Source organism: Choloepus didactylus, chromosome 21 (assembly GCF_015220235.1).
Source record: "Choloepus didactylus isolate mChoDid1 chromosome 21, mChoDid1.pri, whole genome shotgun sequence".
In the NCBI taxonomy this organism is placed as follows: Eukaryota; Metazoa; Chordata; class Mammalia; order Pilosa; family Megalonychidae; genus Choloepus; species Choloepus didactylus.
In genome coordinates this window covers 10,787,958-10,814,678 of record NC_051327.1, presented here as the reverse complement: position 1 = coordinate 10,814,678, position 26,721 = coordinate 10,787,958, and the positions used below count along the sequence as shown (strand labels likewise).

At 37.9% G+C, this 26,721-nt stretch overlaps 1 protein-coding gene across 3 annotated transcripts in view; it reads right to left on the bottom strand.

The window, feature by feature from the left end:
* TPST1 (tyrosylprotein sulfotransferase 1) overlaps positions 1–26,721 on the bottom strand; it is a 162,623-nt gene that overhangs the window by 40,893 nt on the left and 95,009 nt on the right. Inside the window, exon 4 of one of the 3 annotated variants that reach the window (XM_037814973.1) lies at positions 11,550–12,161. The exons of the other annotated variants lie outside the window; for them this stretch is intronic. Within the exon in view, the coding sequence (XP_037670901.1) occupies positions 12,126–12,161 (36 nt within the window). The 3' untranslated portion in view covers positions 11,550–12,125. Of the gene's footprint in view, positions 1–11,549; positions 12,162–26,721 lie in introns of those variants that run through there. 3 annotated transcript variants of the gene reach the window in all.

The window sequence follows — 26,721 nt, the reverse complement described above, 5'->3', positions numbered from 1 at the left end:
CTTTTTTCAATAACTTACAAGGTTGACATACATTTGCTCTCCCACATGTAAAAACATTTTTACATTTGTGCATTTAGTCGCAATCCTTGACCACTCTAAGTTTCACTAAGTTATACAGTCCCAGTCTTTATTGCCTATCTTTCCCTCTGGTGTCATACATGCCCCTAGCCCTCCCCTCTCAGCTTTACTCACAGACATCTTTGTTCAGTGTACTTACAATGTTGTGCTACCTTCACACAGTATTATGCTATCCATTTCTGGATACACTATCAATCCTGTTGAACATTCTATAGTTCTTCAGCACAAATGCCTGATCTCTACCCTCTTTCTATCTCCCGATAACTTGCTCATTAATGTTAGTTCATATTAAGACCATATAGTATTTGTCCTTTTGTTTCTGACTAACTTCACTGAACATAACGTCCTCAAGTTTCATCAAAGTTATTGTATGTTCTGTGACTTTGTTCTGTCTTACAGCTGCATAATATTCTATCATGTGTATACACCACAGTTTGTTTATCTACTCGTCCGTTGATGGACATTTAGGCTGTTTCCATCTCTTGGCAATCATGAACAATGCCCTTATAAACATTGGTTTACAAATGTCTGTTCATGTCTGGTCTTTCAGTTCCTCTGAGTATATACCTAGTAATAGAACTGCTGGATCACATGGCATTTCTATACTTAGCTTCCTTAGGGACTGCCACACTACCTTCCAGAGTGGCTGCACCATTCTACATTCCCACCAACAGTAAGTACGTGTGCCTCTTTCTCCACATCCTCTCCAGCATTTGTAGTTCTCTGTTTTTTGGATGATGGCCATTCTACTACGTGTGAGATGATATCTCATTGTGGTGTTTTGTTTTGTTTTGTTTTTTTGAATAAACATTTTTCTCTATTTATTCTTTTTATTAAATTCATTTTTATTGAGATATATTCACATACCATGCAGTCATACAAAGCATACATTCAATTGTTCACAGTACCATTATATAGTTATACATTCATCACCAAAATTAATTTTTGAACATTTTCATGACCAAACACACAAAAATAATAAGAATAAAAATTAAAGTGAAAAAGAACAATTAAAGTAAAAAAGAATACTGAGTGTTGCTTTTTTTTTTGCCCCCATTTTTCTACTCATCCATCCATACACTGGATAAAGGGGAGTGTGGTCCATATGGCTTTCCAAATCACATTATCACCCCTCATAATCTATATTTTTATACAATCATCTTCAAGATTCATGGGTTCTGGGTTGTAGTTTGATAGTTTCAGGTATTTACTGCTAGCTATTCCAATTCATTAGAAACTAAAAAGGGTTGTCTACATTGTGCGTAACAGTGCACACCAGAGTGACCTCTCGGCTCCTTTTGGAATCTCTCCTTCGCTGAAGCTTATTTCATTTCCTTTACATCCCCCTTTTGGTCAGGAAGATGTTCTCCATCCCACTATGCCAGGTCTAGATTTCTCCCTGGGAATCATATTCCACGGTGCCAGGGAGATTCACTCCCCTGAGTGTCAGATCCCCCATAGTGGGGAGAGCAGTGATTTCACCCTTCAAGTTGGCTTAGCTAGAGAGAGGGCCACATCTGAGCAACAAAGAGGCATTTGGGAGGAGGCTCTTAAGCACAATTATAGGCAGGCCTAGCCTCTCCTTTGCAGCTACAGTCTTGCCAAGGGCGAGTGCCGTGGTAGGGGGCTCAGCCCATCAACCCACCAGTTCTCTATATCTGTGAGAGCATCAGCAACCATCAACATGGGGAAGCCCAACAGTCCTACATTCTCCACTAGCTCCTCAAGGAGGCTCTGCAATTATTTTTTTTAAATTAACTTTTTTTTAAAATTAACCATATAAAAATTTTTTTTAAAAAATACAATAAAAAAACATTTCAAACAAACCATAACATAATAAGGGAGTAAGAAAAAGACAACTAACCTAAAATAACTACTTTACTTCCTACATGTTCCTACTCTAACCCACGAAAATAACCTAATATAACAACATTTCTGTGAACTTGTTCCTACCATACCCATCAGAAATTAACAAACCAGTCATTCCTGGGCATTCCCAGAATGTTAAATTTACCCACAATAGTTTATCTGTTCTTATTGGGTTATCGTTACCCCTTCATTAATTGCTCTCTATTGCTAGTTCCCCTACATTATACATTATAAACCATTTATTTTACATTTTTCAATGTTCGCATTAGTGGTAGCATATAATATTTCTCTTTTTGTGCCTGGCTTATTTCACTCAGCATTATGTCTTCAAGGTTCATCCATGTTGTCATATTTTCACGACCTCGTTCCCTTCTTGCTTCTGCATAGTATTCCATCATGTGTATATATCATATTTTGCTTATCCACTCATCTGTCGAAGGACATCTGAGTTGTTTCCATCTCTTAGCAATTGTGAACAATGCCGCTATGAACATCGGTGTGCAAATGTCTGTTCACGTCACTGCTTTCAGAGCTTCTGGATATATACCAAGAAGTGCAATCACTGGATCAGAAGGTAACTCTATATCTTGTTTTCTAAGAAACTGCCAGACTGACTTCAAAGTGGCTGAACCATTATACAGTCCCACCAGCAATGAATAAGAGTTCCAATTTCTCCACATCCTCTCCAGCATTCGCAGTTTCCTGTTTTATGGCAGCCATTCTAACTGGTGTGAGATAGTATCTCATTGTGGTCTTAATTTGCATCTCTCTAATAGCTAGTAAAGATGAACATTTTTTCATGTGTTTTTAGCCATTTGTATTTCCTCTTCAGTGAAATGTCTTTTCATACCTTTCGCCCATTTTATAATTGGGCTGTTTGTACTACTGTTTTTGAGTTATAGGATTTCTTCATATACGCAAGATATCAGTCTCTTATCAGATACATGGTTTCCAAATATTTTTTCCCATTGAGTTGGCTGCCTCTCTACCTTTCTGACAAATTCCTTTGAGGTACAGAAACTTCTAAGCTTGAGGAGTTTCCATTTATCTATTTTTCTTTCATTGCTTGTGCTTTGGGTGTAAGGACTAAGAAGCAACCTCCTAATACTAGGTCTTGAAGAAGTTTCCCTACATAGGAGTTTTATGGTCTGTCTCTTATATTAAGGTCTTTGATCCACTTCAGTTAATTTTTGTATAGGGTGTGAGGTAGGGGTCCTCCTTCTTTCTTTTGGATATGAACATCCAGTTCTCCCAGTCCCATTAGTTGAAGAGACTGTTATGTCCCAGTTCAGTAGATTTGGAGACCTTATGAAAAAATCATTTGGCCGTAGATCTTGGGGTCTCCTTCCAAATTCTCAATTCGATTGCACTGATCAATATCTCTATCTTTGTGCCAATATCATGCTGTTTTGACTACTGTGGCTTTATAGCAAGCTTCAAAGTCAGGAAGTATAAGTCCTCCCACTTTGTTTTTCTTTTTTTTAGAATGTATTTAGCAATTTGAGGCATCCTCCCATTCCAAATAAATTAGATAACTAGCTTTTCCAAGTCTACAAAGTAGCTTGTTGGAATTTTGATTGGAATTACATTGAATCTGTAGATCAGTTTTTGGTAGGATTGACATCTTAACAATGTTTAGCCTTCCTATCCACGAACATGGACTATCTTTCCATCCCTATATATCCCCTTTGATTTCTTTTAGTAAAGTGATGTAATTTTCTGTGTAGAGGTCTTTTACATCCTTGGCTAAGTTTATTCCTTGGTACTTGATGTTTTTTTTAGTTGCTGTTGAGAATGGAATCTTTTCCTTGAGTATCTCTTCAGTTAGGTAATTTCTAGTGTATAGGAACATTACTGACTTATGTGCTTGTATCCCACCACTTTGCTAAATTTGTTTTTTAGCTCAAGTAGCTGTGTCATTGATTTCTCAGGGTTCTCCAAATATAAGCTCATATTATCTGCAAATAATGACAGTTTTACTTCTTCCTTCCAATTTGGATGCCTTTTATTTCTTGAATAAGCGGTGACAGCAGGCATCCTTGTCATGCTCCTGATCTTAGAGGGAAGGCTTTCAGTCTCTAGCCATTGAGTACTATGCTGGCTGTGGTTTCTTCACATATGCCCTTTATCATACTCAGGAAGTTTCCTTTAATTCCTACCTTTTGAAGTGTTTTTATGAAAAAAGGATGCTGAATTTTGTCAAATGCTTTTCCAGCATCTATTGAGATGATTACTTGATTTGTCCCTTTTGATTCATTAATGTGTTGTATTACATAGATTGATTTTCTTATGTTGAACCACCCTTGCCAGTGGTCATGGTGTATGATTTTTTAAATGTTTCTTTGTATTCGATTTGCAAGTATTTGGTTGAGAAATTTCACATCTGTAATTATTAGGTAGATTGGCCTGTAGTATTCCTTTCTTATAGCATCTTTATCTGGTTTTGGTATTAGAGTGATGATGCTTCATAAAATGAGTTAGGTACTGTTTCATTTTCTTCAATTTTTGGAAAGAGTTTAAGTAGGATTGGTGTCAGTTCTCTTTGGAAAGTTTGGTAGAATTCCCCTGTGGAGCCATTTGGCCAAGGGCTTTTATTTGTAGGAAGCTTTTTGATGACTGATTGGATCTCTTTGCTTGTGATTGGTTTGTTGAGGTCTTCTATTTCTTCTCTGGTCAGTCTAAGTTGTTCATGTGTTTCCAGGAAATTATACATTTCCTCTAAATTGTCTAATTTGTTGGAATACAGTTGTTCATAGTATCCTCTTGTGATTTTTTAATTTCTTTGGGATCCGCAGTAATGTCCCCTCTCATTTATTATTTTTGTTTATTTGGGTCTTCTCTCTTTTGGGTCTGACTCTGTCCCTCCAGCTAAGGGTTTGTCAATCTTGTTGATCTTCTCAAAGAACCAATGTTTGGTTTTACTTATTCTCTCTCTCTTTTTAATTTTGTTCTCTGTATCATTTATTTTTGCTTTAAACCTTGTTATTTCTTTTCTTCTACTTGCTTTAGGGTTAGTTTGCTGATCATTTTCTAGCTTCTTCAGTTGTCCATTAGCTCTTTGATTTTAGCTCTTTCTTTCTTTTTAATGTATGCACTTAGAGCTATAAATTTTCCCCTCAAAACCACCTTCGCTGAAACCCATAAGTTTTGATATGTTGTGTTTTCATTTTCATTTGTCTCTAGATATTTTGCAACTTCTCTTGCAATTTCTTCTTTGACCCGCCAATTGTTTAGGAGTGTGTTGCTTAACCTCCAGATATTTGTGAATGTTCTATATCTCTAATGCTTATTGACTTCTAGTTGCATTCCATTGTGGTCAGATAATGTGCTTTGAATAATTTCAATCTTTTTAAATTTATTGAAGCTTGTTTTATGCCCCATCATATGATGTATCCTGGAGAAAGTTCCATGAGCACTAGAGAAGAATTTGTACTCTGGTAATTTGGGATGTATTGCCCTCTATATGTTTGTTAAGCCTATTCATTTATCACATTGTGTACATTCTCAATTTCCTTATTGGTCCTCTGTCTAATTGACCTATCCATAGGAGAGAGTGATGTATTGAAGTCCCCCACAATTATTATGGAAACATCTCCTGCTTTCTTCAGTTTTGCTAATGTTTGTCTCTTATACTTTGGAGCACCTCGAATGGGTATATAAATATTTATGATTGTTATTTTTTCTTGGTGAACTGTCCCTTTTATTAGTGTAGAGTATAAATATACTTACATATTTATATATAAATATACTTATATACTAATAAATATTAATATATATTAGTCCTTCTTTGTCTCTTATGACATCCTTGCATTTAGAGTCTATTTTATCTGAAAGTAGTATTGCTACCCCTGCTTTCTTTTGGCTGTAGCTTGCATGTAATTTTTTTTCATCCCTTCCCTTTCAATTTCTTTGTGTCACTGGGTCTAAGATGAGCCTCTTGTAAACAACATATTGCTGGTTCATATTTTTTAATCCATTCTGCCAATCTGTAACTCTTAACTGGGGAGTTTAATCCATTCACATTCAATGTTATTACTGTGAAGGCAATTCTTGAATCAGCCATCTTATTCTTAGATTTTTATTTGTCAGATGTATTTTTCCCCTCTCTCTATTTCCTTTAAGTTACCCTTACTAATACTCTTCAGTTCTGTGCCCTTCTGCAGACCTCTCTCTCCTATCTTTTTTTCTGAGCTGGTAGAGCTCCGTATAATATTTGTTGTAGGGCAGACCTCTTGTTAACAAAGTCTCTCAGTATTTATTTGTCTGTGAAAATTTTAAGCTCTTGCTGAATTTTGTAGGAGAGCTTTGCTTGATAAAGAATTCTTGGTTTGGAAAATTTTCTCTTTCAGAATTTTAAATATATCATACCACTGTCTTCTTGCCTCCATAGTGCCCGCTGAATAGTCTGTCCTCAATCTTATATTGTTTCCCTTCTATGTGGTAAATTGCTTCTCTCTTGCTGCTTTCAGAACTTTCTCCTTCTCTTCAGCATTCAACAGTCTGATTAGGATATGTCTTCAAGTGGGTTTACTTGGATTTATTCTATTTGGAATTCATTGGGCATCTCTGATTTTCATATTTATGTAGTGTAGAAGAGTTGGGAAGTTTTCCCCAACAATGTCTTCGAATAGTCTTCCTAGTATTTACTCTTCTCTTCCCGTACTGGAATACCAATGATTCTTATATTTATGTGCTTCATGTTGTCCATCATTTCCCTCAGATCCATTTAAAATTTTTCCATTTTTTCACTGTTCATTCTTTTGTGCTCTCACTTTCCATCACCATATCTTCAAGTTCACGAATTCATTCCTCTATCTCTTCACATCTGTTATGTATCTCAGGAATCTTTTTTAATTTGATCAACAGTATCTTTTATTTCCATAAGATCTGCTACTTTTTTATTTACTCTTGCAAATTCTTCTTTATGCTGTTCTTGGGTCTTCTTCGTGTCCTTTATATCCTGAGCCATGATATTGATGTTTGTGCGTACTTCTTTGATTAATTGCTTCAAGTTCTGTGTCTCCTCTCCTTTTTTAATTTGGACATTTATGTTTTCCATGTCTTCTGAGTTCTTCACAGGCTTTATAATTTTCTGTTTTTTGTTGTTGTTTTGTTTTGTTTTGTTTTTATCTTAAGAGGGTTCTTTTAGGAAATGCAGGATTATCTGAACATTTATGTATAATTTGACAGAGCTACAGCTTGGCGGTGTGAACTTTCCCTGACCTACCAGCATATGGCATTCCTGTGCCACCTGGTACCCTCAAAACAGTTCTCCCCAGTCTCATCTATGCTCTGAGTGGGGATCCAAACCATGTGGAGGTCCAATCAGTGCACTAATTTTCCATATGCACTGGGGACTGCCAGCCCCGTGGGTGGGGGGTGTGCCCTGTGCAGTTTGATAGGGAGTCCGCTCTAGGAATAGTGGTCCTGGCCATTCCTGGGGCTGCAGGTGGAGTACTCTGGGGTTGCAGAGCTGTGCTTCTCACCTTCCAGCTCAAATGCCCCAGAGTCCCTCTCTGCTGTATGCCCACAAGTCCCTGGGATTGGGGGAGGGCTCCTGGCACTTTCATGCAGCACCCCTGCCTCTAGGCTGTGCACACTGCAGGCTTCCACGGAGGAAGAGTGGACACCAGCACAAGCCCACTGAATCCCGAATTCCCTCAAGGAAGCTCTCCTCTATGGGGCTGTGAAGGGTTATCACCCATGACAAGTACTCCGGAGTGTGTCCAGGGTACGGAAGGTTACTCCCCTCTGCACCGTCAGCTGGCTCCAGCCACCCATTCCCCAGTGGCGTCCCAGGCTGAACACTCACCCATATTAAATGCAGCCTCTCAGTTTCTCCAAGTACACACTCATTATGGGTGTAGAAGTCCCTCCCCAGCTGGTGGAACCCTGGAACTGAGGTTCTGGAGCACTTTCTGTCCTTTATCTAGTGTTTTTAAAGGAGAAGAATTTTTCTCTGTCTCTCCTGATCCACCGTCTTGGCTCTCTACAGGTGGGATCTTTTGATTATGTTGTTTCCATGGAGATGTGACACGGCTTATTCAAGGTGGGTCTTAATTAGTTTACTGGAGTCCTTAAGAGAGCTCTGGGGGCGGGGGGGGAAGCGGAGAGCCAAAACAAACCAAGAGACAGAGAGAGAAAATGCCCAGAGACATTTTGGAGACACCCACTGAAACAAGAACAAGGAGAAAAGCTAAGAGATGGAATCCAGTTCTCCCTGGAGGAGCTAAGAGAGGACCTCCAGAGGTCCTGGAAGAAACAAGCAAGGATGCACAGGAGCTGAGAGAGAGAAGCTAAGACTGAATCCCAGAGACATTTTGGGGACAGCAATGGAAAGCAAAAGCTAACCCCAGGAGAGACCCAGCAGACTCCAGCCATGTGCCTTCCTATGTGACAGATGCCACTGACCTTTCTTCAGAGAAGGTATTGTCCTATTGATGCTTTAATTGGTACATTTTCATGGACTTGGAACTGTAAATCTGTGAACTGATAAACTCCCATTGTAAACATCAATTCATTTCTGGCAAAGCATTCTGGCAGTTTTAGCAAACTGGAACAGATTTTGGTACCAGGAGTAGGGTGCTGCTGAGTTTGCAAATACCAATCACGTTTAAGTGGCTTTTTAAATGGATAAGAGGAAGATTCTGGATGAATTGTGAGGAGCTGGATAGAAAAGGCCTAGATTGCTTTGAAGAGACTGTCAGTAGAAATGCAGACTCTAAAGATACTTCTGATGAGGCCTCAGAGAAAAATGATGAAAGTGTCACTGCAAACTGGAAGAAAGGTGATCATTCTTTTAAAGTGGCAGAGAATTTGGCAAAATTGAGTCCTAGTGTCAGATGGAAGACAGAATTTGAAAATGATAAGCTAGGATACTTAGCTGAAGAGAGCACCAGATTAAATGTGGAAAATGCAGCCTGGCTTCTCCTTGCAGCTTATAGTAAAATGTGAGAGGAAAGAGCTGAACTGAGAACTGACCTCTTAGGTACAAAGAAACAAAAACTTGACGGTCTGAAAAGTCTGGGCTTCCAGAAAGTGGGACCCCAGAGGGTAGTGCCCCACGTGAAGATTTAACAAAACCTGGAAACAGTCAGCCATTTAAGTACAAGACAGGATTGCAGAGGAAGTTATCCAGGAAGGATTTGTGGAAAGTCCTATTGTGTGACAGTTTTGACCCCTGTATGCTGCATGCCAAGCCAACAAATTTTTTGCACATTCTGTATAAACAGAAATACTGCCAGTCTGGACTAGAAGGGACAGAGAAGGGACAAGCTGAGAGAAAGATGATTCAAGGGTAGAATCATGGAAGCTAAGGTCTGGAATCAAGAAATCTTGGGCAAGGAGAGCAAACCCACTCATGCACACGGATAGGTTGAGTTTAAGATTGCCCTGTAGTTTAAGAATGCTGTTGCAGTTCTCAGATGCCTGGGGAATTGAGGGGAGCTTGGCCACTCTGTTGTTCCAAAAGAGTGTTGCTGCCCCAGGCTCTTGAGAGGGTGGAGCACATTCCCTAGGGATTGGAAGAGTCTGGCCACCACCCCACTGTTCGGAGAGGGGAGAGCCTGTGCCCCAGAGATGGCAGAGAGTCCAGGTGCTTCCCTGATGCTTAAGGATGGTGGGGCCAAGAACAAGGTGGTCTCCCCAATTCTTGGATATGTTGGAGCAATCACCCCAGTGTTTGGAGAGAATGGTGACACTGCACAAACCTTTGGAAAGGGTGGGACTACCGCTCACTGACTGATTTTGATAAGACTTTATAATTAATACTGTGACAGAAATGATTTAAGCTTTTGTGATACTGTGATGGAATGAATGTATTTTTTTTTTAATAAAAAAACTTTTTATTTTGAAATAATTTCAAACTTACAGGATAGGTGCAAATAATACAAAACCAATACAGAGAACTCGAATATATTCCTGACCCAGATACCCAGATTTACCAACTTTTGACATTTTGCCACATTTTGTTGTATCATTTTACCTACATATCTATCTATCTAATCTATTTTCTTTTTTTTTAAATCTTCATTTTATTGAGATATATTCACATACCACGCAGTCATACAAAACAAATCATACATTCGATTGTTCACAGTACCATTACATAGTTGTACATTCATCACCTAAATCAATCCCTGACACCTTCATTAGCACACACACAAAAATAACAAGAATAATAATTAAAGTGAAAAAGAGCAATTAAAGTAAAAAAGAACACTGGGCACCTTTGTCTGTTTGTTTGTTTGTTTGTTTCCTTCCCCTATTTTTCTACTCATCCATCCATAAATAGACAAAGGGGAGTGTGGTCCTTCTGGCTTTCCCAATCCCATTGTTACCCCTCATAAGCTACATTTTTATAAAATTGTCTTTGAGATTCATGGGTTCTGGGTTGTAGTTCAATAGTTTCAGGTATCTACCACCAGCTACCCCAAATCTTTAGAACCTAAAAAGGGTTGTCTAAACTGTGCATGAGAGCGCCCACCAGAGTGACCTCTCGGCTCCTTTTGGAATCTCTCTGCCACTGAAGCTTATTTCATTTCCTTTCACATCCCCCTTTTGGTCAAGAAGATGTTCTCTATCCCACGATGCCGGGTCTACATTCCTCCCTGGGAGTCACAGTCCACATTGCCAGGGAGATTCACTCCCTTGGGTGTCTGATCCCATGTAGGGGGGAGGAATGTATTTTCATATGGAAAGAACATGTCTTTTGGAGGTGGGAATGTGCTGACTTGATTCTGTTATGTATCCCATAAAAGACTATGTTCTTTTAATCCACTCTTGTGGGGGTAGACCTACTGTGGGTGGGATGTGTTGATTATATTGTTTCCATAGAGATGTGGCCCACCCAGTCATGGGTGGGACCTTTTGATTAGATTATTTTCATGGAGATGTGACCCCGCCCATTCAAGGTGGGTCTTAATTAGTTTACTGGAGTCCTTAAGAGAGCTCTGGGGGAGAGAAGGCTTAGAGCCAACACAGACAGAGACACTCAGAGAGAAAATTCCCAGAGACATTTTGGAGACAGCTGATGAAACCAGAACCAGAAGAGAAGCTAAGAGATGAAATCCAGAATTTTCCCCAGAAAAGCTAAAAGAGGACCTCCAGACGCCTAGAGAGAAACACCCTGGGAGAAACAAACCAGGAAACACAGGAGGTGAAAGAAAGAAGCTAAGACAGAAGCCCAGAGACATTTTGGAGAAAGTAGCAGAAACCAGAAGCTAACCCTGGGAAAGGCCCAGCAGAATCGGCCATGTGCCTTCCCATGTGACAGAGGAACCCCAGATGCCATCAGCCTTTCTTCAGAGAAGACACTGTCCTATTGATGCCTTAATTGGTACATTTTCATGGCCTTAGAACTGTAAATTTGTGAACTAATAACCCTTCATTGCAAAACAATCCATTTTTAGTATTTTGCATTCTGGGAGCTTTAGCAAACTAGAACACTCACCTTTGGAGTTAAGTAGAAAAACCAAAATATTTTTTATTTTAAGTTTTCATAGGGTTCAGACATTATAGAAATATTAGCAGGTACCTCCCTACAGAGGTACTGATTTACACATTTATAAAGTCTCTTTTTCTCTTAAAAAGAAAAACTGGGCTGACTTTTTGAGACGTAAACATTTTCAGATGCAACAAGGTTTAATGTGGGATAGCCTCCCAACTCCAATGGCATGAAAACAATTACAGAATTAATAGTTCTCCTATTCCCACAATGGGCCAAAAGCCCACATCCAGAATTTTGTTTGTAGAACAGATGCCATTTCTGAGAGCTGGGTTCTCTGTTTCTCTTCATCACAAGGAGAAGGAAACCAGGATTTAATCACTCTACTGTATACTCGCTACAATAGAGCATTTAAAATTTGTAGCCATTGTTCAGTTAAAACAATTTCAAGCTCACCTGAAGAAGTGAAGGCCTGGAATGCTAGATATGGCACAAAGGTAAATTCTTGCTACTATTCAGCAACACAATTGGACCCTTATGGAGGAATAGGCTTGAATCTGGATTCTGGGGGAATCAATAAGAAGCCTTTTTCATAAATATAGAAATTCAGGAGACCATTTTGAGTACAACCCAAGTTCTCAGTATTTGGAGGGTCCTCTCAAAATTCTGTGACCTTATTTTTATTTTGACACTTGCATTGTGCCATATCTGATGATTTAATTTAGAATCTGTATCAGCAGGATGGGGCATGGTCAGCAGCACAGCTCTTCTGGATTAAAAAAAGAAAAAAAAAAGAAAAAAAAAAAAAAAAAGCCAGGTGAAAAAAAAAATAGTATGCTATCTGACACAACAGGATTAAATAAGAATTCAATATCACTGACTTATCTAGAAAAAAAAACAAAATATCTGGAAGTTAAATAACATACTTCTAAGTAATTCATGGGCCAAAGAGAAAATCACAAGGGAAATTAGAAAATTTTTAACTGAATGACAATGAAAATACAACATATCAAAATTTGTGGGATGCTGTTAAAGCAGTGTTTAGAGGGAAACTTACAGCTCTAAATGCATATATCAGGAAAGGTGAAAGCTCTATACTCAATTACCTAAGGTTACACCTTAAGTTAGAAAAAGAAGAATAAAAGAAACTTGAAGTAAGTACAAGGAAGGAAATAAGAAAGACAAGAGAGAAGATGATATGGGCAGAATTTTTTTTAAAAAGCAGACACTAAAGAGAATTATAAAAACCAAAAACTCATTCTTTGAAAATATCAACAAAATTGACAAACTCCTAGCTATCGAGAAAAAAAAGAGAGAACACAAATGACCAACATCAAAGTATTAGTTATCTACTGCTGCGTTAACAATATTTCCAGAAACTTGGCAGTTTAAAAAAAAAACATATTTATTATCTAATAGTTTCTCTGGGTCAGGAGTCTAGGCACAGCTTAACTGGGTCCCCTGCCAAGGGTCTCCACAGGGCTGCAATCAAGTATTAGTCAGAGCTGCAGCCTCTTCTGAGGCTCAACTGAGGAAGAATCTACTTTCAACTTTACTAAGGTTGTTAAAGAATTCAATTCCTTGCAGCTTCAGTTCTTGCTTGCTGTGAGCCAGAAGATGCCTTCAGCTTCCGGAGGCTATACATAATTCTTAGCCACATGGAATTCTCCAACATAGCTGCTTGCTTCCTCAGAGCCATGCAGAGAGTGAGAGATTCCAGCAAGTCGGAAGCTACAATCTTACATAATGTAAACATGAATCCACATACAGATAATCACATACATCCTGTCATGTTTGTCATATTTCATGAGTAAGAAGCAAGTCACAAGTCCTGCCCACACTCAAGGGAAGGAAATCACACAAGACCGTGAACACCAGGAGGAAAGATCTATTCATCACAATCAAGAATAAAAAAGAAGTGACCACCCTTGATTCTGCAGACATTAAAGGAATCATAAGAAAATACTATGAAAAATGTTACATTAAAAAATCTGACAACTTAGATGAAATGGATACATTCCTTGAAAAGTATTATTTATCAAAATTGACACAAGAAGAAGCAGAAAATCTGAACAGCCCTATATCCATTAAAGAGATAGAATTCATATAAAAATCCTCCCCAAAAGAAAAATTCAAGAATCTTTGGGCTATGATGGTTTAGAAGACTAATTACCAATGGAGAAATGATTCTTCTGGGGGACAAAACATTGTTTCCAATGAACAGAAAGCTAAGACTGTTAACTCAGCAATCTGGCTCCTCATGCCACTTAATCAACAGATAAGAGGGTGTAACTCTACTAGCTGAGCTGATTGATCCTGAGTCTTAAGGGGAAACTGGGCTTAAAATACACAACTAAGGATGGAAGAAAATGCCTAGAACCCAGGAGATTCTCTATTGCACATGTTTACAAGGAAAGTTAATGGAAAATTATAGCAAAACAATATGGCACCATCATTATAGGCACATACCCTTTAAAAATGAAGGTTTGGAGGCGGGGCAAGATGGCGGAGTGGTGAGGAGCAGAATTTCGTCTCTCCCGTAGAGCAGCTGGCAGTTACCCAAGAACTATATGAAACAGTGTTTTCGGGATCTCCAGTAACAAGTCACACATTGGACACAAGTTTGGAATTGGAGGAAAAGCGGAGATCCCAGCGAACATTGTAAGTTTCCCAGACCAGGGGTCTGGCGCCCCTCCCCACCCAGACCTCACAGACTGTCTTGTTGCTGGCTCCCTGAAATGGGGGAAAAAAAAAAAACAAAAAACAGCAATCTGCTGAGGGCAAGAAGGGAGGCTCAAACCAGCCTCAACTGCAGAATTAATTAACAAATTAATTAACTAACTTTGGGAGCTGGGGTGCTAAAGAAGGGCTGGGCTCCAAGAAGTGGGGGCATGTAAAAGTGGGCACCCATTCCCAGACTCCAAAAAAGCCATTTTTCTTTCCCTTACATTTTGTCCCTTCTGGCTTCTCGCTGATCCCTTATCTTTTTGCATTTCAATAGCCCCCGGCAGGGGTGGAACTGAAGCGGTTGGAGAGTAATTATCAGACAATAGCCCAAAGCATATCTTTAAATGCTCTATTCTGACACTGACAAAACTTCCAGGCTGGGGAAAAACGTTTAAAAGAGACTCTTTCTTTTTTTTTTTTTTTCCTTTTTTATTTTTCTTGATTTATTTTATAATTTTTTTTTTTTTTTTTTTTTTAATCTAAAAGTAATATATGTGGTTATTTTCTATCGGAAAGCCCAGGTTGAGGGACTAGGCTGGGCTTGAGGGGAGACAGAGTACCTACAGTGTCTTTGAATTCCGTATTCACTACTGAAGGCCTCCACCCCCATCTTTAATTGGCAACTCAGGCTGACCAAGGAATCTACCTGGAGAGGCCCCAAAGAGGAGAGAGGAGAAGGGAATAGTGCCCCTGAGAGACAACTGGAATTCTGAGGACTGGGAGAGTGGAGGGAGGCCCAGCTCAACTGGCAGTCCTCCTTCTGGGAATTCAGACCCCAGGGGCTGGAATTCAGATTCCAGCTTCAGTCAGCCACGCCCCTGACAGGATCAGAGTCACCAGGAGAACTAAAGGCTCCATACCTCCTTACACTGGTGGGGGAGCTGCGGGCTGGCCAGTGCCACCTGCTGGACAGGAGAGGAAAAGCACCAATTCTAAAGGCCTCATAGGAGGGTCTCATTCTCAGGAAAACTCCATACCCTCCCAATGAGACCTGGGCCTCACTAGACTGGGAAAATCTGACTAGGGTCGACCACATCTGAGGAGACCCACTCACAAAAAGGTTACATAGAGGCAGAGCAAGAAACAGAAAAAACAAGAGGGGAAAATTTCCGATCAACTAAATAGAACCTAAGTTAGAGGTCTAGAATAAGTTGAACTGAATAACAGAGGCCAGAAAACAAAGCCAACCAACAAGAAAACCACTAAGTAAAAGACAGAAAACAAGCTCCAAAATAAACTAATCAAGAGAATCAGATGCCTAGACAACTTAAGATAACAAGCCATACCAGGAAACACGAAAACATGGACCAGCCAAAGGAACAAACTAATATCTCAGCTGAGACACAGGAGTAGAGGCAACTAATGCTAAATAAATTTGATGAAATGAAGGAAGATATAGCAAAAGAGCTGAAGGATATAAAGAAGACACTGGCTGACCATAAAGAAGAATTCATAAACTTAAAAAAACAAATGGCAGAACTCATGGGAATGAAGGCCACAATGGAGGAGATGAAAAACACAATGGAGGGACACAACAGTAGATTTGAACAGGCAGAAGAAAGGATCAGTGAACTGGAAGACAGGTCATTCGAATTCATACACACAAAAGAACACATGGTGAAAAAAATGGAAAAATATGAGCAGGGTCTTAGGGAGCTGAGTGACAACATGAAACGCACAAATATACGTGTTATGGGTATCCCAGAAGGAGAAGAGAGGGGAAAGGGGGCAGAAAGAGTAATAGAAGACATATTCACTGAAAATTTCCCAACTCTTATAAAAGACAGAAAATTAGAGATTCAAGAAGTACAACGTACCCCAAATAGAATAGATCCCAATAGACCTACTCCAAGACACTTACTGGTCAGATTGTCCAATGTCAAAGACAAAGAGAGGATTCTGAAAGCAGCAAAAGAAAAGCAATCCATCACGTACAAGGGAAAGTCAATAAGACTATGTACAGATTTCTCTGCAGAAACCATGGAGGCAAGAAGACAGTGGCATGATATATTTAAGATACTGAAAGAGAAAAACTGCCAACCAAGAATTCTATATCCAGCAAAACTTTCCTTCAAAAATGAGGGAGAGATTAAAACATTTTCAGACAAACAGACACTGAGAGAGTTTGTGAATAAGAGACCGGCACTACAGGAAATACTAAAGGGAGTGCTACAGGCTGATAGGAAAAGACAGGAGAGAGAGAGTTGGAGAAGAGTGCAGAAATGAGATTATCAGGAAAGGTAAAAGGAGAGGAAAAAATAAGATATGACATATAAATTCCAAAAAACAAAATGGTAGTAGAAAGTACTGCCCTTACAGTAATAACACTAAATGTAAATGGATTAAACTCCCCAATAAAAAGACACAGACTGGCAGAATGGATTAAAAAACAGGACCCATCTATATGCTGTCTACAAGAAACTCACTTTAGACACAAGGACAAACACAGACTGAAAGTGAAAGGTTGGAAAAAGATATTTCATGCAAACAACAACCAGAAAAAAGCGGGAGTAGCTATATTAATATCAGACAAGTTAGATTTCAAAAGCAAAACAATTAAAAGAGACAAAGAAGGACACTATATATTAATAAAAGGGTCAATTCATCAAGAAAACATAACAGTCATAAATATTTATGCACCAAACCAGAATGCCCCAAAATTCATGAGGCAAACACTGCGATCACTGAAAGGAGAAATAGATACCTCTACAATAATATTTGGAGACTTCAATACACCACTCTCATCAATGGATAGAACATCTAGACAGAGAATCACTAAAGAAACAGAGATGTTGAATTGTATGATAAATGAACTAGACTTGACAGACATTTATAGAACACTACATCCAACAACAGCAGGATACACTTTTTTCTCAAGTGCTCATGGAACATTCTCTAGGATAGACCACATGTTGGGTCACAAAGCAAGTCTCAACAAATTTAAAAATATTGACATTATACAAAACACTTTCTCAGACCACAATGGAATGAAGTTGGAAATAAATAAAAGGCAGAAGGTCATAAAATTCACAAAAATATGGAGGCTAAACAACACCCTCTTAGAAAACCAGTGGGTAAAGGAAGAAATTACAAGAGAAATTAGTAAATACCTCGAGGCAAATGACAATGAAAACACAACTTATCAAAACTTATGGGATGCAGCAAAGGCGGTGCTGAGAGGGAAATTTATTGCCCTAAATGCCTATATTAAAAGAGAAGAGAGAGCAAAAATTGAAGAGTTAACTGCTCACCTGGAGGGATTAGATAAAGAACAGCAAACTAACCCCAAAGCAAGCAGAAGGGAAGAAATAACAAAGATTAGAGCAGAAATAAATGCAATTGAGAACAGGAAAACAATAGAGAGAATCAACAAAACCAGAAGTTGGTTCTTTGAGAAAATCAATAAAATCGATGGACCACTGGCTAGGCTAACAAAAAAAAAAGAGAGAGCAGATGCAAATAAATGCAATCAGAAATGGGAAAGGAAATATAACTACTGACCCTGCAGAAATTAAGGAGATAATGAGAAGATACTATGAGCAACTATATGCTAATAAACTAGACAACTTAAATGAAATGGACAACTTCCTAGAAAAGCATAAACAACCAAAATTAACTCAAGAAGAAATAGATGACCTCAACAAACCAATCACAAGTAAAGAGATTGAGTCAGTCATCAAAAAGCTCCCAAAAAGGAAAAGCCCAGGACCAGATGGTTTCACATGTGAATTCTACCAAGCATTCAAGAACAAATTAGTACCAATCCTGCTCAATCTCTTCAAAAAAATTGAAGAAGAGGGAAAGCTACCTAACTCTTTCTATGAAGCCATCATCACCCTAATACCAAAACCAGGCAAAGATACTACAAAAAAAGAAAATTATAGACCAATTTCTTTAATGAATATAGATGCAAAAATCCTCAACAAAATACCCGCAAATCGAATCCAGCAGCACATTAAAAGAATTATACACCACGACCAGGTGGGATTTATTCCAGGTATGCAAGGCTGGTTCAACACAAGAAAATCAATTAATGTAATACACCACATCAATAAATCAAAGCAGAAGAGCCACATGATCATCTCAATTGATGCAGAAAAGGCATTTGACAAAATTCAACATCCTTTCCTGATGAAAACACTTCAAAGGATAGGAATAGAAGGGAACTTTTTCAATATGATAAAGGCAATATATGAAAAACCCACAGCTAACATCACACTCAATGGGGAGAGACTGAAAGCTTTTCCTCTAAGATCAGGAACAAGACAGGGATGCCCACTATCACCAATGCTATTCAACATTGTGCTGGAAGTTCTAGCTAGAGCAATTAGGCAAGAAAAAGAAATAAAAGGCATCCAAATTGAAGAGGAAGAAGTAAAACTTTCACTATTTGCAGATGACATGATTCTATATGTAGGAAATCCAGAAAAATCTACAGCAAAGCTACTAGAACTAGTCAATGAATACAGCAAAGTAGCAGGCTACAAGATCAACACGCAAAAATCTGTAGTGTTCCTATACACAAGTAATGTGCAACAAGAGGAGGAAATCAAGAAAAAAATCCCATTTACAATAGCAACCAAAAGAATCAAGTATTTAGGAATAAACTTAACCAAGGACACAAAAGACCTTTACATAGAAAACTATAAGAAACTGCTAAAAGAAATTGAACAAGACCTGAAAAAATGGAAGAACATACCATGTTCATGGACTGGAAGACTAAATATAGTTAAGATGGCAATTTTACCTAAACTGATTTACAGATTCAATGCAATACCAATTCAAATCCCAACAACTTACTTTACAGAAATAGAAAAACCAATAACTAAATTTATTTGGAAGGGTAAGGTGCCCCAAATAGCCAAAAATGTCTTGAGAAAAAGGAATGAAGTGGGAGGTCTCACACTACCTGACTTTGAAGCATATTACAAAGCTACAGTGCTCAAAACAGCATGGTACTGGCATAAGGACAGATATACTGATCAATGGAATTGAATTGAGTGTTCAGAAGTAGTCCCTCACATCTATGGACAACTGATCTTTGGTAAGGCAGTGAAGCCGAAGCAACTGGGAAAGAGCAGCCTGTTCAATAAATGGTGTTTGGAGAACTGGATATCCATTTCCAAAAGAATGAAAGAGGATGTCCATCTCACACCTTATACCAAAATTAACTCAAAGTGGATCAAAGACCTAAACATTAGCACCAAGACCATAAAACTCTTAGAAGAAAATGTAGGGCAATATCTTAAAGATCTTGTGAAAGGAGGTGGTTTCTTAGACCTCACACCCAAGGCACAAGCAACCAAAGAACAAATAGACAAATGGGATCTCCTCAAAATTAAACACTTTTGTACATCAAAGGACTTTGTCAGAAAAGTCAAAAGGCAACCTACACAATGGGAGATGATATTTGGAAACCACATATCAGATAAGGGTTTAATATCTCGAATATATAAAGGAATCCTGCATCTCAATAACAGAAAGATAAACAATCCAATTAAAAAATGGGCAAAAGACATGAACAGACATTTTTCTGAAGAGAAAATACAAATGGCTCAAAAGCATATGAAAAAATGCTCAACTTCACTGGGTATTAAGGAAATGCAAATCAAAACCACAATGAGATATCATCTCACACCTACCAGAATGGCCATTATCCAAAAAACAGAAAATGACAAGTGCTGGAGAGGATGTGGAGAAAGAGGCACACTTATTCATTGTTGGTGGGAATGTAGAATGGTGCAACCACTCTGGAAGACAGTGTGGAGGTTCCTCAGGAAGCTAAATATAGATTTGCCATATGACCCAGCTATTCCATTGCTGGGTATATACTCAGAGGAACTGAAACTTAAGACACAAACAGACATTTGTAAACCGATGTTTATTGCAGCATTATTCACAATTGCCAAGAGATGGAAACAGCCCAAATGTCCATCAAAGGACAAGTGGATAAACAAACTGTGGTATAAACACATGATGGAATATTATGCAGCTGTAAGACAGAACAAAGACATGGATCATGTAATAATGTGGATGAACCTTGAGGACATCATGTTGAGTGAAGTTAGCCAGAAACAAAAGGACAGATTCTGTATGGTCTCACTAATATGAACAGACATTAATGAACAAACTTTGGGAGTTAAAAGCTGACAACACAGGCGACCAGGAGACAGAAAGAGGGCAGAGATCAGCCATTTGATGCTGAAGGACTACAGAATGTTTAGGATTGATTGCATAGATCCAGAATTAGATAGCATAATACTGTGTGATGGTAGCACGGTATTGTAAGTACACTGAACAAAGATGTCTGTGAGTAAAGCTGAAAGAGGTGGGATAGGAGAATGTATGACACCAGAGGTAAAGATAGATGATAAAGACTGGGACTGTATAACATGGCAAAAACTGGAGTGGCCAATGACTGTTACTAACTATACAAATATAAAAATGTTTTTGCATGTGGGAAAGCAAATGAATGTCAACCATGTAGAAATTTGAAAAAGGGATGGTATTCAGGAAAAAACATAATCAAAGCAAACTGGAGTCTATGGTCAACAGTAACATTGTAATATACCTCCATTAAATGTAACAAAGGCAATACGCCAATGCTAAATGTATATGAGAAGGGGATATAGGGGAGTAATATGGGATTCTTGGTAGTGGTGTTATTTGCTGTCCTTAGTAGTATATTGTATTGTATGACATGTTATTTTTCTTTTTATCATTTTTTCTTATTGCTAAAAAAAAAAACAAAAAAAAATAATTTTTCTTGTAGTAATCAGTATGTTCAAATGCTGATTGTGGTGATAAATGTACAACTTTATGATGATACCATGAACAACTGATTGTACACTGTGGATAAATGTATGGTATGTGAATATAACTATAAAATTGTAGGAAAATATATATATAGGAGTAAAAGTGTTGGAGAAAACATGGTGAGAGGGATGATGCCTCACTAATATGGACTAACTACAATGTGTAAACTCAGAATTGAATCTTAGAACATAGCCTAACGTGGACACAATAATTGTAATAGTCCCTAGATTGTAAGCTCTTACAGCAGTTAACTCTATCCCTGAATTGTAAGGCCTATCTCTAAACTTTAAGATGCTGATCCCCTAGCGTATATTGTCACAGACACTGGGACTGGCAGTTTGACGTGCTGAGCTCTGAAGCATGGGACTTGCCCTTATGAAGCTCATTACCACAAAGGAAAGTCTAAAGTTGTATGTAATGGTGCCTGAGAGTCTCCCCCTGAGTGCCTCTTTGTTGCTCAGATGTGGCCCTCTCTCTCTCTAGCTGAGCCATCTCGACGGGTGGACTTGCTGCCCTCCCCCCTGCGTGGGGCCCGACTCCCAGGGGTGTGGATCTCCCTGGCAACGCAGAGTATGACTCCCGGGGATGAGTGTGGACCCGGCATCGTGGGACTGAGAGTGTCTTCTTGGCCAAGAGGGGGATGCAAGGTGAGACGAGATGGTTTCAGTGGCTGAGAGATTCCAAATGGAGTCGAGAGGTCACTCTGGTGGACATTCTTATGCACTGTATAGATAACACCTCTTAGGCTTTAATGTATTGGAATAGCTAGAAGTAAATACCTGAAACTACCAAACTCCAACCCAGCAGTCTGGACTCCTGAAGACAATTATATAATAATGTAGATTACAAGGGGTGACAGTGTGATTGTGAAGACCTTGTGGATCACACCCCCTTTGTTTAGTGTATGGATGAGTGGAGGAATGGGGATAAAAACTAAAGGACAAATGGGGTGGGATGGGGGGATGATTTGGGTGTTTTTTTTCACTTTTATTTTTTATTCTTGTTCTGGTTCTTTCTGATGTAAGGAAAATGTTCAGAGATAGACTGTGGTGATGAACGCATAACTATGTTATCATACTGTGGACAGTGGATTGTATATCATGGATGATTGTATGGTTTGTGAGTGTATTTCAATAAAACTGAATTTAATAAAAATGAAGGTTTGGGTAACTCATCAGGCAACGAATCACAACCATCTGAGGTGGTTATTGAAGGCAAAAGGAATATGGAATGATGAGCGGAAGAAAAAATTAAAAATACCATCTACGACCACACAACAGGTGCAGAAATGAGGACCACAATAGTTTTGCAGATGTTCTACCTTACTTTGATATGAATATAGTAACTAAGCCCTCCCATTTTTCTCATTCCCATACTATCTAATATAAGGTACATTAATATCAGCTAATCCTATATCTCAGAATTTAAGTTTCAGATAGCAAAGAGGTAATATAATTCAGCTAACAGAGAAAATAAGTATCATCTAGAAATGAATAAACTGGCATGAAACATAGTGTCTCCTTTTTTGGGGAGTGGTCAGCATGCTATCAATTTTATAAAGGATGGTTGCATCATGTTAACTGGAAGCATGTCATTATATCTTTATTTAGAAGTTAAATATGGTTCAAATGGATATGTATGCATGCCAGGTTGACAAAGGAGTGGACTATACTGGACTGTTGATGATCAACTGGCACCAATATCACCACTGCTATCTAAGGCAGAAAATTAAGTTTCCTAGAATGCCCTTCTCTGTGTGGTTCTGGGTCAGAGGCTGTCAATGCAAGAAACTTGCATAAGATCTGGAAAGTGGACATGAAGCAAAAACCACTGTTCTTAAGAGACTAAGGCAGTCAGATGCAGTGGCTCGGCATCATCACCAAACACTCCCATTCATCACCACACCTTTCCACAGGTTCCCACACTGAAGTTCCACTTTGGCAGCTAGATGCAGCTTCTAGGACTTCTCTGCAGTCTCTGGCTTTCTACTTACTCCAATGCTTCCAGCTGAAGAAGTCATTAATGCCTACATTTCTGATCCTTCAGCTTCAACTGTATCTAGTTCATTCTTCTTTACTCTTCTTTTAAACAAAAGTATACAACAAAAAATTTCCAGGCCTTTATTTCCCAAGCTCCTCCAAATTTGTACATGTTTTAATTAATATATAAAACCTCTCACTCCAAAGAACTTATAGTGGTTCTCTTTCACCATCTGAACCCAGACTGATACAGTTACAAAGCATTGCTACAACCACCGGAGGGTCACTCCTGTGTAATAAAGCATTTCTCACATAAAGTAGATTCCCTGTGAGCTCAACCATAACTGTTGTCTAAAAGAGCCTCATATAAGAATAAAGCCTTTTTGATTACAGAAATATTCATATGCCTATGTCTAAAGTTTATGTCGCCAACAACTGCACACCTACCAATTGTCAAGTATTAAGTTTGGTGCTCAGTATACACAATGCATTATGACGTGGGTCCTTATCCTTGAAAAGTCCTTAGTCTAAAAAGGGGCCTATAATATAAATAACCACAATACAATATGATAACTGCAAGAGTAAAGGAGGTACAAAGTATAATAGAACCGTCTGTGGCCCAGGAGAGTATTATTTGAGCTGTCTCTTGAAGGATAAAGTTGTAAGCTGAAGAGGAGAAGCAGGACAATCCAGGCAGAAGGAATAGCAAATACAAATGCACAGATGTATAAAAATGTGCTAAAGGAATGAAAGACAAGTAGTATAGTGTAGAAATGAAAGAGAAAAGGTTGAAAAAGAAGGTTGGGGGTGGATGGCAAAGTCTTCATACCATTCTAAGGAGTTCAATTCTGTTTAGAACACAGAAGCTCTTAAAAGACCACTGCTCCTAATAAAACACAAAAATACAGATAAACTAAACGTCATACTTTTATTTAGAGTCATCAAAGAGCAGTGGATGCGAACAGACCAAATTCCAGAGAAGGAGGAGTTTTTCATAGATGAGAAAAGAGCCCCTTTCTACCATGAATCAATTGCCTAGTCTGGGTACAGTTTGGGTACCCAGCAGGCCTATCTTAGGTGAAAAGATTTTGCTGAGACAAAAAGAAACAAGCCAAACCCTTAATGACAGTGTGGACTGCTATGATGGATTAGAATCTGGAAAAACCCCAAGTATAAAAATAAATCTCAGTCTGACAATTCTATCCCAGGGGAATTTTGCTGAGTAAGTGGCAGTGAGGGCAGAGCTAGAAAGCAGAGACAGATCTCCCAATCTGTGTGGTGCTTATGTTACAGCAACCTGCTGCAGTTGGAATCTGGAGGTGAAATAAATTAATTTAAATGTCCCAGCTAAAATTTTAATGAGATCAAAGAAATCAATCCCTTCTCTCTGGCATAATGGAAGTTTGGAGTTGGGCTAAAGATCAAATCACTATAATCTCATTTGAATCCAGAAGAAAACTGAAATTTATTAAAGCTGCTGCTCAGCCCTAGCTCAGCCTGACACACTGTGACATCTGAATGATCAGCCACTCACCCTAGGTGCCTGACAGAGTAAAGAATATGCCTTCTCTGGATAAAACAAAACAAGAAATATTATCTACTGTTCTTTTATACAAAATGTTCACAAGTTCACATGTTCTAAGATGTGAAGAATCAAATAATTAAGAAATAATTTAAACTAAGTAAATAATTAAAGAAATATAGGTCAATAGAGAGAGACCTATGGACAAGGACTTTAGAATATGTTGAATTTAAGGAAAAGATGAACAGAATGGGTAAAGAGATGGATGATACCAGCAGAGAAATGGAAATTCTAAAACTGAAAAATAAAATAGTTGAAAGGAAGAATTCATTGGATGGGCTTAACACTAGACTGGACAGAGTATTAGAAAGGATCAATGAATTCAAAAATAAATTAATTAAAAAGCATTCAAAGTTGAGGCCCAGATTGGAAATGGCAGGAGAAAAGATCAGTGAATTTGAAGACAGATCAATAGAAATTATTCAATCTGAAGAACAGAGAGAAAATAGAAATTACAAAATAGAAACAGAATAAAGAAGTCCACACCTAAGTCAAAAACTGGTGAAAACCAAAGACAGAAAATTTTACAGCAGACAAAAGAAAAAAGAAATATTATAACAATGTTGGCTGACTTCTCATAAAAAAACAATGGAAGATAATGAAATAGCATCCTGTTAAGTGCTAAAAGAAGGAACAAAAATTGTCTACCTAGAATTCTATATCAAGCAAAAATATTCTCAAACAACGAAGAAAAAATAAAAAATTTTCATATGAACAAAAGCTAAGATAATTATTAAGCAGCATAACATTACTACAAGAAATGCTAAAGTAAGTAAATTAGGCTGAATAAAAATGATTCCAGACAAAAACCTGGATCTTCACAAAAGAACAAAGTGACCATCTGTGGCTCAAAAAGCCTAAACCATTTACTATCTGGCTTTTTGACAGAAAAATTGTGCAAACCCTGTCCTAGAGCAATCACCAAAAATAAAAAAGATAAAACAAAGAGGTATAATAAAAAAAAGAGGCAGTAATAGACAATAGAGAAGATACAACTGAATAGTAAAAAAATATTAGGTTAATCCAAAAGAAGGCAGGAAAAGAGAAACAAAGGGACAAAGACAGATGGTCCAAATAGAAAATAAATTGCAACCTGGTAGACATAAACCCCATCAGATGAGTAATTACATTAAATGTATATGGATTAATTACTTCATTTGAAAGTCAAATTTGATAAGACAATTAAAAAGCAAGGCCCACTATATCTGTTTACAAGCTTTAAATATAAAGACACAGACCAAAAGCAAAAGGATAGAAAAAATATACTATGTATTTAGTACACATAAAAACACTGTTTTATATTAGTATCAGACAAATGTAGACTTCTAGAAAGTAATATCACAGATGAAGAGATATTTCATAATGATAAAAGAGTTAATTCCTCAAGAAAATCTAAACAGGTAGATATGCTCCTAATAATATATTCAAAATATATGAAATAAAATGGATAGAAATAAAATCAGAAAGTCACACAATTTTCCCCAAATTGACAAAAATTAGACTCCACAAAATCAATAAGAATTAGAAGATCTGAGCAAAACCGTGAAACAACTTGACCTAATTGATGTATATATAGAACTCTCCAACAATTGCAGAATACAAATTTTTTCAAGTAAAAACATGAGATCATATGCTGGCAATCAAGCAATTCTCAATATTTTTCAAAGGACTGAAATATACTGACTGTGTTCTCTGAGCATAATAGAATTAAATTAGAAACCAACAACAAAAAGATAACTAGAAAATTTCCAACTATTTGGAAATTAAAAGTCTGGATTTTATCCTATGGTGTGGACTCTATCCTGTGGTAACTGTGGAGCTATTCAAGGATCTTATGCAAGGGAATGATATATTCAGATTTGAGCTTTAAAAAAATTAACTTTGCAGAATATAGAAAATATAGTCAAAGAATGACTAGATGCAGAAAAAAATAAGGTTACTGCAATAATTCATGTTTGAAATGAGGAGAAACTGTTGAAAGGAAATAGGATTGATTCAAGATACTTTCAAATGTAGAATCAAGGAGACTTGGTTGGACAATTAATTACATTCAGTCAAATAATTACATGTGGTCTGTGAAGTTAGATAATCCTAACTTGAATGCTATATATGGAGATAGGAAAAACAGGAAGAAGCAGATTTTTCTGGGTATAGGAAGCAGAAAACACAAGTGTGCATTCCAGGCACTTCTTTTAAAGCATAAACATCAATTCCAACTGCCGCAG